At 46.1% G+C, this 12,101-nt stretch overlaps 1 protein-coding gene across 3 annotated transcripts in view; it reads right to left on the reverse strand.

Moving 5' to 3' along the window:
- ARHGAP45 (Rho GTPase activating protein 45) overlaps positions 1-11,008 on the reverse strand; it is a 235,205-nt gene extending 224,197 nt beyond the window's left edge. For all 3 annotated transcript variants that reach the window (XM_075314588.1, XM_075314569.1, XM_075314578.1), the window contains exons 1-2: positions 10,768-11,008; positions 8,844-9,144 (exon numbers count right to left, since the gene is read on the reverse strand). In XM_075314588.1, the coding sequence (XP_075170703.1) occupies positions 8,844-9,144; positions 10,768-10,851 (385 nt within the window). In that variant the 5' untranslated portion in view covers positions 10,852-11,008. The remainder of the gene's footprint in view (positions 1-8,843; positions 9,145-10,767) is intronic.
- Between the last annotated feature and the right edge of the window lie 1,093 nt (positions 11,009-12,101).

Below are 12,101 nucleotides of genomic sequence, written 5' to 3' on the forward strand. Positions count from 1 at the left end.
CTGCTCTGTTGTTGTGACATCAGCGGAAGCCATAGAATTACCTGCAGAGGCGGTCCATAAGTGTTCTGAGCCAACACAGATCAGTCCAGGGTAGAACAGGCAGGTAGTTAGCAACTACTGTATCTGCCTTTAAGTTCTCAGCACCATAAGAAAAAATAAGCAAAGTCCCCATATCCCCTTTATGTACATAAAGCATGCACATTAAATCAGGACCATGAATGAGGTTTCATACTGAGGGCAGGGCCAGACAGATGTATTTTTGGTCAGTTTCTCCCTGCATCATTACAGTTGTTTTACCCTGTGTACAAACATGGGAGTGACCTATTACTCAAGGAAGCGGGGTGGGGAGAGCTGACTGTGGGTAGTGCTGGATTAATCCGCATTTTAAACAATGTTTTGCCTGTAATACCACAAAGTTTCAGAGTAAAACATATCTGGCTGAAATCACGTGACCATTCTGTGATTAAAGCTGCCCATGGTGCGGGCAACATATAGCTAGTTACATAAGATAACTAATGCATTAGATGCAATAACCCCAGCACTTTAACCGCGTCATCCTCATTGCCCTGGTGCAGTGGTAATCAGAATAATAAGGGATTAAACTCAGCTCACAGCTGACACTAAAGGACACTTTACACACTGCGATATCGGTATCGATATCGCTAGCGAACGTACCCGCCCCAGTCGGTTGTGCGACACGGGCAAATCGGTGCCTCTGGCGCACAACATCGCTTACACCCGTCACACGGACTTACCTTCCCTGCGACGTCACTGTGGCCGGCGAACCGCCTCCTTTCTAAGGGGGCGGTTTGTTCGGCGTCACAGCGACATCACACGGCAGCCGTCCAATAGAAGTGGAGGGGTGGAGATGAGCGGGCGGAATATCCCGCCCACCTCCTTCCTTCCTCATTGCCGGTGGACGCAGGTAAGGAGATATTCGTCATTCCTGCGGTGTCACACATAGCGATGTGTAATGCTGCAGGATCGACGAACAACCAGCGGCATGTATCACCAACGATATTATGAAAAGGAGCGACGTGCCAACAATCAACGATTTTTGATGTTTTTGCAATCGTTGATCGTCGCTCCTAGCTGTCACATGCTGCGATGTCGCTAACGACGCCAGATGTGCGTCACAAACACCGTGCCCCCAACGGTATATCTTTAGCGATGTCGCAGCGTGTAAAGCACCCTTTAGGCTATGTGCCCGCGGGACAACTTACCGGGGGATTTTGCCACGGAAACCCCCCCGGATTTATCTGGATTTTCCAGATAAATCCTCAGGTTTACGCAAGTACAGACACTCCCCATGTTATCCTATGAGATTTGGGGAGTGCTGTATCAATGCTGCGGTATGTGCGGCTGCGGAATATGCTGCGGATGTCCCGCAGCCGCATGTAACTGCATGTCAATTAATCATGCGGAAATACCTGCGGATGTCCCGTCTTTCCACTATGGAGATAGAGGGCGAAACGTTCGCAGGTAAGTTGCACGAATGTCCGCAGGTTTACCGCAACAAAAATGCTCAAATCTCGCAGCAATGGATAGATGCAGATTCCAGCCAGCAGCTGCAATAAACCTGCGGACAAACCTGCGGCAAAGTCCGCGGGTACATTGTCCCATGGGCACATAGCCTAAGCCCTACATTCGTAATGACAGGTGTCTATGAGACACCCCCATCACTAATCAGTAAGTGAAAGAAATAAACACAAACACCCTAAAAATCCTTTATTTGAAATAAAATACAAAGAAAGACCCTCTTTCACCCCTTTATTAAGCCCAACAACTTTCCTGGAGGTCCAACGTAATCCACGAGGTCCCATGATGATTCGGCTCTGCTACATCCGAGCCTGGAGTGAACGAAAACATGTTCAATCTCTCCAGGCTCCAGGAAACACTGACAAGTGGAACCTGGCTGGCAGCAGTGACATCACTCAGTTCAGCGGAGGTCATACCCGGGTTCTCACAGTATGACCTCCAGGAAATAAAGGGCTAGCGGGGTGCGGGGCACGGCCCCATGCTTTAACAGTTACAGTGCCAGCAGGGGAGAGGAGGATGTGGGGCAGCCTCGCACTTCCCCTGGCTGGCACAGTCAGTGTTAAAGAGCTGGCGGGATGCAGGACATGGCCCCGTGCTTTAACAGTGAAGTGCCGGCTGAGAGACTGGGAGTGTGTCAGTGAGAGCCTGGGTATGACCACCGATGAACTGAGTGACATAACTGCTGCTAGCTGTGTCCCGCTTGTCAGTGTTTCCCGAAGCCTGGAGAGATCGGATGTGTTTTCGATTTATCCAGGCTCAGATTAGCAGAGCTGCATCGTCGTGGGATCTCATGTGTATTACGTTGGACCTGTGGGGACGTTTTTGGGGTTAATAAAGGGGTGAAAGAGGGTCTTTCTTTGTATTGTATTTCAAATAAAAGATTTTTGGGGTGTTTGTGTTTATTTCTTTTTGCTTACAGATTAGTGATGGGGGTGTTCATAGACACCTGCCATTACAAATCTAGGCCTTAGTGTCAGCTGTGAGTTGAGATTAACCCCTTATTACACCAATTGCCATCATCAGAGCAATCGGGAAGAGCCGGGTAAAGTGCTGGGGTTATCACATCTAATGGATGCGACAATCCTGGGCAGCTGCAAGCCATATATTTAACTTGGGGAGCTCCCAATAACTTGGGTCTCCCCAGCCTAAGAATACCAGCCCCAAAGCTGTCTGGCTTTATCTTGGCTGTTTATCAAAATTGGGGGGACCGCACGCCGTTTTTATCTATTGATTTATTTTTACTGTATGCTATAGACCCGCAGACCGGGTCTGTGATTGGAAGCATCAGACAGGCTGTCACATCGGCTGGAGGCTGTCACATCGGCTGTCTGACTGCAACAAATCACAAACGCCAGTGGGCAGGAGAAGCAGTGAACATGTATAAGCCTAATGAGCGGCTCCGAAAGAGGAATGAGAGGCCACGGGAGCAGTGTGACAGCCGCACCGGTGATCGGTGAGTATGAAGCGCTTGCTCCTACCCCCTTTGCGCCGGATTCTGTTCACCATAGATTATATGGGGACCGGCATCCGGCCAGATACCGGGGATCAATCCTCCACCGACCCAGAGTCTGTGACAAGGTTGTGACAAATAAACTGCAGACACAAAAAACTGCAACGTCTGCACAGCAAATCTGAATTTTCAGAGACCTTTGCTGGGAAATCAAAAGTCAGAACTTTATGACAACAAAACTACATCAAAAAAACGCAACAAAAAACCACAGCATGTGCATATACAGTCAGGGCCAGAAATATTTGGACAGTGACACAAGTTTTGTTATTTTAGCTGTTTACAAAAACATGTTCAGAAATACAATTATATATATAATACGGGCTGAAAGTGCACACTCCCAGCTGCAATATGAGAGTTTTCACATCCAAATCGGAGAAAGGGTTTAGGAATCATAGCTCTGTAATGCATACCCTCCTCTTTTTCAAGGGACCAAAAGTAATTGGACAAGGGACTCTAAGGGCTGCAATTAACTCTGAAGGCGTCTCCCTCGTTAACCTGTAATTAATGAAGTAGTTAAAAGGTCTGGGGTTGATTACAGGTGTGTGGTTTTGCATTTGGAAGCTGTTGCTGTGACCAGACAACATGCGGTCTAAGGAACTCTCAATTGAGGTGAAGCAGAACATCCTGAGGCTGAAAAAAAAGAAAAAATCCATCAGAGAGATAGCAGACATGCTTGGAGTAGCAAAATCAACAGTCGGGTACATTCTGAGAAAAAAGGAATTGACTGGTGAGCTTGGGAACTCAAAAAGGCCTGGGCGTCCACGGATGACAACAGTGGTGGATGATCGCCGCATACTTTCTTTGGTGAAGAAGAACCCGTTCACAACATGAACTGAAGTCCAGAACACTCTCAGTGAAGTAGGTGTATCTGTCTCTAAGTCAACAGTAAAGAGAAGACTCCATGAAAGTAAATACAAAGGGTTCACATCTAGATGCAAACCATTCATCAATTCCAAAAATAGACAGGCCAGAGTTAAATTTGCTGAAAAACACCTCATGAAGCCAGCTCAGTTCTGGAAAAGTATTCTATGGACAGATGAGACAAAGATCAACCTGTACCAGAATGATGGGAAGAAAAAAGTTTGGAGAAGAAAGGGAATGGCACATGATCCAAGGCACACCACATCCTCTGTAAAACATGGTGGAGGCAACGTGATGGCATGGACATGCATGGCTTTCAATGGCACTGGGTCACTTGTGTTTATTGATGACATAACAGCAGACAAGAGTAGCCGGATGAATTCTGAAGTGTACCGGGATATACTTTCAGCCCAGATTCAGCCAAATGCCGCAAAGTTGATCGGACGGCGCTTCATAGTACAGATGGACAATGACCCCAAGCATACAGCCAAAGCTACCCAGGAGTTCATGAGTGCAAAAAAGTAGAACATTCTGCAATGGCCAAGTCAATCACCAGATCTTAACCCAATTGAGCATGCATTTCACTTGCTCAAATCCAGACTTAAGACGGAAAGACCCACAAACAAGCAAGACCTGAAGGCTGTGGCTGTAAAGGCCTGGCAATGCATTAAGAAGAAGGAAACCCAGCATTTGGTGATGTCCATGGGTTCCAGACTTAAGGCAGTGATTGCCTCCAAAGGATTCGCAACAAAATATTGAAAATAAAAATATTTTGTTTGGGTTTGGTTTATTTGTCCAATTACTTTTGACCTCCTAAAATGTGGAGTGTTTGTAAAGAAATGTGTACAATTCCTACAATTTCTATCAGATATTTTTGTTCAAACCTTCAAATTAAACGTTACAATCTGCACTTGAATTCTGTTGTAGAGGTTTCATTTCAAATCCAATGTGGTGGCATGCAGAGCCCAACTCGCGAAAATTGTGCCACTGTCCAAATATTTCTGGACCTAACTGTAGACTATGAGTGCTGCCAGCAGTGCTGCAGAGGTTAAAGGGGTGGTGGGTTGGCCTACCAAAGCTCAGACCATACCCCACACACTGCATTAAATTGGTCAGCATGGCTGTCATCCCAGAAGGAAGCCTCTTCTAAAGAGGATGCACAAGAAAGCCCACAAACATTTTGCTGAAGACACGCAGACTGAGATTATAATGGCTCCTGTGAAGCTCTAGTGACCTCATGCCCAAGAGAGTTACGACAGTGTTTGAAAATAATGGTCGACACACAAAATATTGACACATTTTGGGCACAATTTGGCCATTTTCACTTGGGAGTATACTCACTTTTTTGCCAGTGATTTAGACATTAATACCTGTGTGCTTTTATTTAGAGGACACATCAAATTTACACTGTAAGGCTGGGGCCACACGGGGCACTACTGCGATGTTCGCATGAGACTCGGCTCTCTCTGGCAGCATAGCAGGAGCCGAGTGTCATACGAGTGTGCCTACATCTGAGGTCCGATCATGTGAGCAGACCTCAGCTGCGGGGGGCGGGCCGGCGATGCGGAGGGGTGGACCAGCACTGCAGAGGGGCGGGCTGGCACGGAGGAGGGGAGGGAGGGATTTCTCTCCCTCTCTCCTCCGTAGTCGGCTATTGCCATTCTCGCACTGCACTGTCAGTACACCAGTGTACCGCGAGTGCAGTGCGATTTTTCTCTCGCCCCATTCACTTGAATGGGTGCGAGAGAAAGAGACTCAGCTTACAATCGCAGCATGCTGTGATTGTTTTCTCGGTCCGATCAGGGCTGAGAAAATAATCGCTCATGTGTGCTGACACACAGGCTAGAATTGGTCCGAGGGTAATGCGATGTTTTATCGCACTCCACTCGCACCGATTTTCTCGCCGTGTGGCTTAGGCCTAAAGGTATGTGCCCACGATCAGGACTTCCCGTGTCCTGGACGCAGCAGGTCCTGACCTTCGGGTCCTTGAGTCTCCTCTGCAGGAGAACGCAGGAGATCGCAGCTGCTCGTACCCATGATCAGGGTTCAGTGCACTGCAGTCTCTCGCTTGTGTTCTCCCTACCGAGGACACATGTGATTTCACAGCAAACAATCAACATGCTGTGGTCTGGAAAGCTGCACTGCAGGTCAGTGTTTGCTGCGGAAAAAACAAGCACAGTGGGCACAAGATTTCTAGAAATCCCTTCCACTATGCTTGTACTGTACAACGTAGCGTATTGGATGCAGCTGAAGCATGCTGTGCCCAAAACGCAGCAAACACTGATCGTGGGCATGCACCCTTATACAAGCTGTACAATGACTACTTTAAATAGTATCAAAGTGTCATATCTTCAGTGTTGTCCCAGGAAAATATATAATAAAATATTTTTACAAATATGAGGGGTGTACTCACTTTTGTAATATACTGTATGTGCTGCCGCTCTGTTAATTATTTATGGAACTGACAGGAATGGCTGAGGTATCTCTTCAAGTCCCATAAACATGTAATAAAGCTTCATGCACTACCATGCAGCCCAAATCAAGGAATGATTGGAATCCTCCTCGTCATTGATGACAATCCAAGTAAGCAGACATTTATCCCCTATCTTGTGCATAGATGATAAATGTCTTATGTGTAAAAATCACTACAATTGCAAGTGCTCCCCGATGAGTAACAGCCACAGTACCTGCATTGGTTCCAGCTCTAGTGCAAACTGCAGTGCCCCAATCAGTGTACCATTCACCTTCTGTGCCAAAAACATCTCAATCAATCAATCAATAAAAGACACCACATCAGTAAGAAAGAGCGAACACGGCTGTCGTCGGTTGATGGGTCTCTATTCTTTGCTCTAAAAATGTCAATCTATCAACAGACAGCTACATCTTTCTATATGATTGATCACAGCAAAGTGTGAACTCTGCTGCCAATCAACTGGTGGAGCAAGTCATTGAGGTGCGCTTTACTTTAGGAGGATAACGCAGCTCTAGTGGTCTAATCTTCTGACTACATCTTTTCTCTAACCTTGCTTTTATTACAGAAAATCCATACCGAAAACCATAGTTTCCCACGTGAACTCTCACCTGAAGTGGTGATGTCTGACATCAATGCTGTAATGTGTAGGTTTATCAGACAGGATGTACCTGGGTTATTGCATTGCAACATGTCAGCACTAAGTGACCATAAGGCTATGTGAGCACGTTGCGTAGTGTCCATGCTGAAAAATCTGCAGCGATTTGGCAGTGCATGTGCGCTTCAAATAGCTGCAGAAACACTATGTAATGGATGCAGTGTGTCTGCAGAATAGATGCCGAATTCATGTGCTCTGGAAGCTGCCTCTCCCATTGGCCTCTGTCACACGTCCGTGTCTCCGGTACATGTTTGGTCCGTTTCCTCACGTACTGGAGACACGGGCACACGTAGACCCATTAAACTCAATGGGTCTGCGCTCACGTGCGTGTTCTGCCATGGACCGTGTGTACGTGTGGAGCATACGTGTGCCCATGTGCTCCACACGTAGACATGTCCGTTTTTTTCCGACATCACGGGTGTCACACGGAACGCAAACGGATCACACAGATGTGTTCCGTGTAACACACACCGGAGATAGCACACGTGTCTGAGAAAAAAATAACAAAACTTTGCTCACCTTCTCCAGTGCTGCTGTTTCTGCCATTGCTGTCACTTGCTTCCGACCGCCGCTCAATATGCTCATTGCATATTCACTTCACTCCAGCAGTCAGCAGGACCGGAGACTGAAGATCAGCACCACGGACAGCAACGCCAGGGACAGGTGAGCAGAAAGTTCCTGTTCTCCATGTGTTATCACGGATAACACACGGAGAACACACGTGTGCCATAAACACGGCTCACGGAGGCCAATACGCACCTTTGACACGTCCGTGAAAAACGTGTGTGGTTTTCACGGACGTGTGAAAGAGGCCATAGACAGAGTGGGAGCAGCATCCAAAGCGCACCAAATAAGTGACATGTTACTTTTTTGAGTGCAGCAATTTGGATCAATATTTCAGCATGCAATCGCAGCGCTCTCAAACGCAACGTGCGGATGGATTAAGCATAATCTTCATAGATTATGCTTGGGGACGCAGGACGCATGAGTTTACGTTGCAGTGCAATATGTAGCGTAAACGCATGAAATTACGCAATGTGCGCACATAGCCTAAGTTTTCCTGCACCTTGTATTCTGCTGTTGTCACTGAATCTTCTGGGTTGATGATGTAAAGCTGTGGTCGCCAGTGATCTTTGTCCCTTCCTGCACACAGGCTTCGTAGCTCAGTTCTATCCCTGCATCTGCGGCCCTCAATTCTTCTCACTATATGTAATGATCTGACCATGTTTTATTAGGTGCACGATCTACAACCAAGGTGTTGAGCAGTTTGAAGTATTGTTAACACAATTAGTAATAATCACTAATTTACAGATGGCACTAGGGTGATACAAGATCACTATAAGGGCTCACTCACAGTAGAGTATAACTCAAACAAGTGCAACGCGAGATCACACTCAGACCAATGTTATTCTATGAGACTGGGCAGATCTGCAGTCTTTTTCTCAGGAAAAAATCTCAGCTCATACGCACCCATACAAGTATACGGGTGCGTGTGAACCATCGGAAGTGCAGTCAGATGTCATCAGTCCAATATACACAAAAACAGGCTATGGAGAAGATGGAGAGATTAATCTCTCGTTCTCTGCATCCGATCATAATAGATGACACTCAGATCACGCTCGCAGAGACTGAGCCGAGTGTCATTAGCATATCACATCCAATTCTCTCACATCGGATGCCATATGCTATTGTGATCCTGGCCTAAGTGGAAGAATAATATTAGGGCAACAGTGTACTTTTTTTTTTTTTTTAATCATGCCCCTTTTAAAGGTGATACTTATGTTGTCCACAACAATAGTACTTACCATCTGTCAGTACCACATCTCGCAGCTTTTCAAGCCTTTCCGCAAACCTTGCGACATCGCCAAGAAGCTGGGGGATGTCTTCCACTTCAATAAATGGCCCTTCTCCACTTTCAGGAGGGCTTGGAGCTCCTAACGGCTTACTGGCTTTGCTTCTGGGAGAAGACAAAGGGATTCCTGCGGCACTAGCATGACGACTGAGACTTGTCGGTCTTTTCAGGGTTCCGCATGGGACAGGGCTGCTGAGCGCAGGGCTACCGGGTCCTTCACTAGAGGATTCAGTGAGGTCTTTACGTGGAGCTTCCTAGATGGATGAGAAGGAAAAATCAAACCATGCTGCATAATGACAAGGAAAGTATAATGATTACTTAGGGTTAGCCTTTCCATTTTCATACTGAAACGTAGACATATATAAATATTTGGGATAATAAATAAGTTTTATTTTCCTGGAAACATGATAAGCTTCCCTCCCTTTACACTTATGTGAAATGACAGTACTCGCAGATAGTAGTTGTGATCAGGGCCCTCACGCTTCTTGGTATCTGGTGACTTGTGTTATCTGTAATGTCGGATATTGCCTATACATGTCCCCTCTGAATTGGAAAGTGCTGCAGAATTTATAGTAATTGATTATTATTTATCACAACATCTGGAAGGTTGGCATACAACAGTGGCTACAGTAACATTTCCAGAAGCCATATATGTAATGACGCACTTATGTTACATACCAAATTATTTGCTGATGATTCCTTTATGAGGATATGTTTACATCTTAGCTTTGTGTTCCGTCAAAATGACAATGTGTCAGATCTGTCGCACGATGGCCAGCAACTGTGCTCAGTAAACTCCATTGACTATAATGGAGTCGCTCAGATTTCCAACATAATATCTGCTATTTATAGTGCGTAGTGCTACAGCAGTGGGCTATTTTTTCCCACTAAATATGGGGGTGTCTGCAACTAAGTCTCTAAACAAAGCTTCCAATGCGGATAACTAATGATAACTATAGTTCTAGCAACTGACTAGGACCCTATGTACCCTGGTGTTTATAGAAAGTCATGCTATCTTAATTACATGGCTGCCTTTAGTCAGAGGCAGATATTGTACTGTTCTATACCGGCTAGGGCACCAATAGCCATTGCAATCAAGACACTCAATCTTCCGACAAGCCTACAACCTACAATAACCCTCAGTCCAGTAGACCACTGCGCAACCAGCTCTGTCCTCACCTATTGTACTATCACCCATTCCCTGTAGACTGTGAACCCTCGCGGGCAGGGTCCTCTCTCCTCCTGTACCACCACCCATTCCCTGTAGACTGTGATCCCTCGCGGGCAGGGTCCTCTCTCCTCCTGTACCACCACCCATTCCCTGTAGACTGTGAGCCCTCGCGGGCAGGGTCCTCTCTCCTCCTATACCAGTCTGTTTTGCACTGTTAATGATTGTTGTACTAGTTTTTATGTACACCCTTTTTCACTTGTAAAGCGACATGGAATTAAAGGCGCTACAATAATAATAAATAATAATAATAAGAAGAAACTACGGTATTCAGATCCCATGTAGGAGAGCAGCAGCGAGGCAGCACTGAGTTACTTACTGTATAGAAAATGTAAGCCTTGGCACAAAGGTTCAGAAATAGAATCTATTGCCTACATAGAAACTGGTAACTTGCCTGCGCCCAACATGTGCCACTAAATATCCATTCAACTCTATAACAGTAAAACTTACATAGATACTGTAAATATTCACCAATGTTATAGCATCTCTATATACAAATGACACATGTTTTTTTAAACCTTATCTAAAAATGCTTTAAAATGGGATCATACAGATAATTGAAAAGTCCCGCTTGGTATGGTAGGGTATAATGGAAGCTGTTAGTAGTCAGTACTGAGATGACGATGGGTGTAGGTGCAGGCAGACTCACGCTTTGTGGTGCTGGACTTCCTGCTCTGCTTTTCTTTGATAAGGACGGAGTTTTCATCAGTTCCCGCTTCTTCCTTGAAAACATCCTGAATATAGGTCGCTCCTTCCTCTTGTGTTAATGGTGTTGTCACCTCTATTAAGCACCTTAGCAGATCTGATGTTGTGGTCACCCCTGCGACCCCACCTGGGGGGCAGATTCTAGGGGTACTCAGAAAGCTGGTGCTGTGTGCCCAACACAACTTCTGTCATATGCCATGTGATTGTTCAGGCGTTTCCTGATTGGACGATTGTAGTCCCAAAACTGACACAGACAGGAAGAGGTAAAGGGCGTTAACCCTATAAGTGCTGGGACCACAGCAGCATCCTGTCCCCTCCCAAAGCTTTGTGTGCCTGTCATGTGTCTGTATATACAGACTTAGTATTTGTTATGTGACAGTGAGACAATAGAGGAAGTTATAGGGAGAGGTTGTATGGAGTTACAGAGCTACAGAAAAATATGCATTAGGTACAACATCAAGCTAGAGGGAAGTATGGCTCAACGTGGTGGTTGTAGATAGCAAAATGGGAAAAGATTATTTTTATTGCTTTTATATTATCAATTCACCATGAATGTTTTTCATAAATACATTTTATATTAAACCTGTAACTCTCTGGAAGAGGCCCAGAGAGGCCTCAAGAGGTTCACATATTTCAAGACATACGTTACCAAATAAGTGAGTAGATGGCAGCAGAGTTCAGCCTCGCTATACCAATGCAGCTGCATCTCTATCTGCCTCAGAGGCCACATCCCTAACTTGCCGAATACCACAGGTGGCGTCATGAACTACCATCCCCATCAATTCCACTTTAACTGACACCACTGGGGTTACGGAACCGCGGCAAGGCCACCTCCACAGCATCCCAGAAACAAAACCGGTAATAAGTAGCTTCACGGCCCGATGTGGGCGTGTAATTTTGGCGTCACAAACAGGATTTCAAGCCCGTTGCCAAGGGTACTGTGCGCCTTAACAGACTGTGTGAATAACGTTCATTGAAAACGACTGCCATTAATCGTGCGGCGTGGGAAGAAAAGGGGCATGCTATCGTGTTCGGAACCCAAAAAAGTGCGCAAGGAAAGCCCGCCGCCGGAGCGGCTGTGAATTAACCCCAGATTCCCCGAGCGAGACTCGGAGCCTGGCCAAGGTTCACTAAGGGGAAGAAAGATGTCCCACCAAGAAGAGGATCAGGCTGCCGCTAAGCGACCTCCAGGTAAGACTGTGTAGTTTATTTGAAGTATACCCCCTGGCTGAAGGGCAGAAAGTAAATACTCTAGTTGGCCAGTTAACCGCTGCAGCC

Source organism: Anomaloglossus baeobatrachus, chromosome 1, assembly GCF_048569485.1.
Source record: "Anomaloglossus baeobatrachus isolate aAnoBae1 chromosome 1, aAnoBae1.hap1, whole genome shotgun sequence".
NCBI classification, from domain to species: Eukaryota; Metazoa; Chordata; class Amphibia; order Anura; family Aromobatidae; genus Anomaloglossus; species Anomaloglossus baeobatrachus.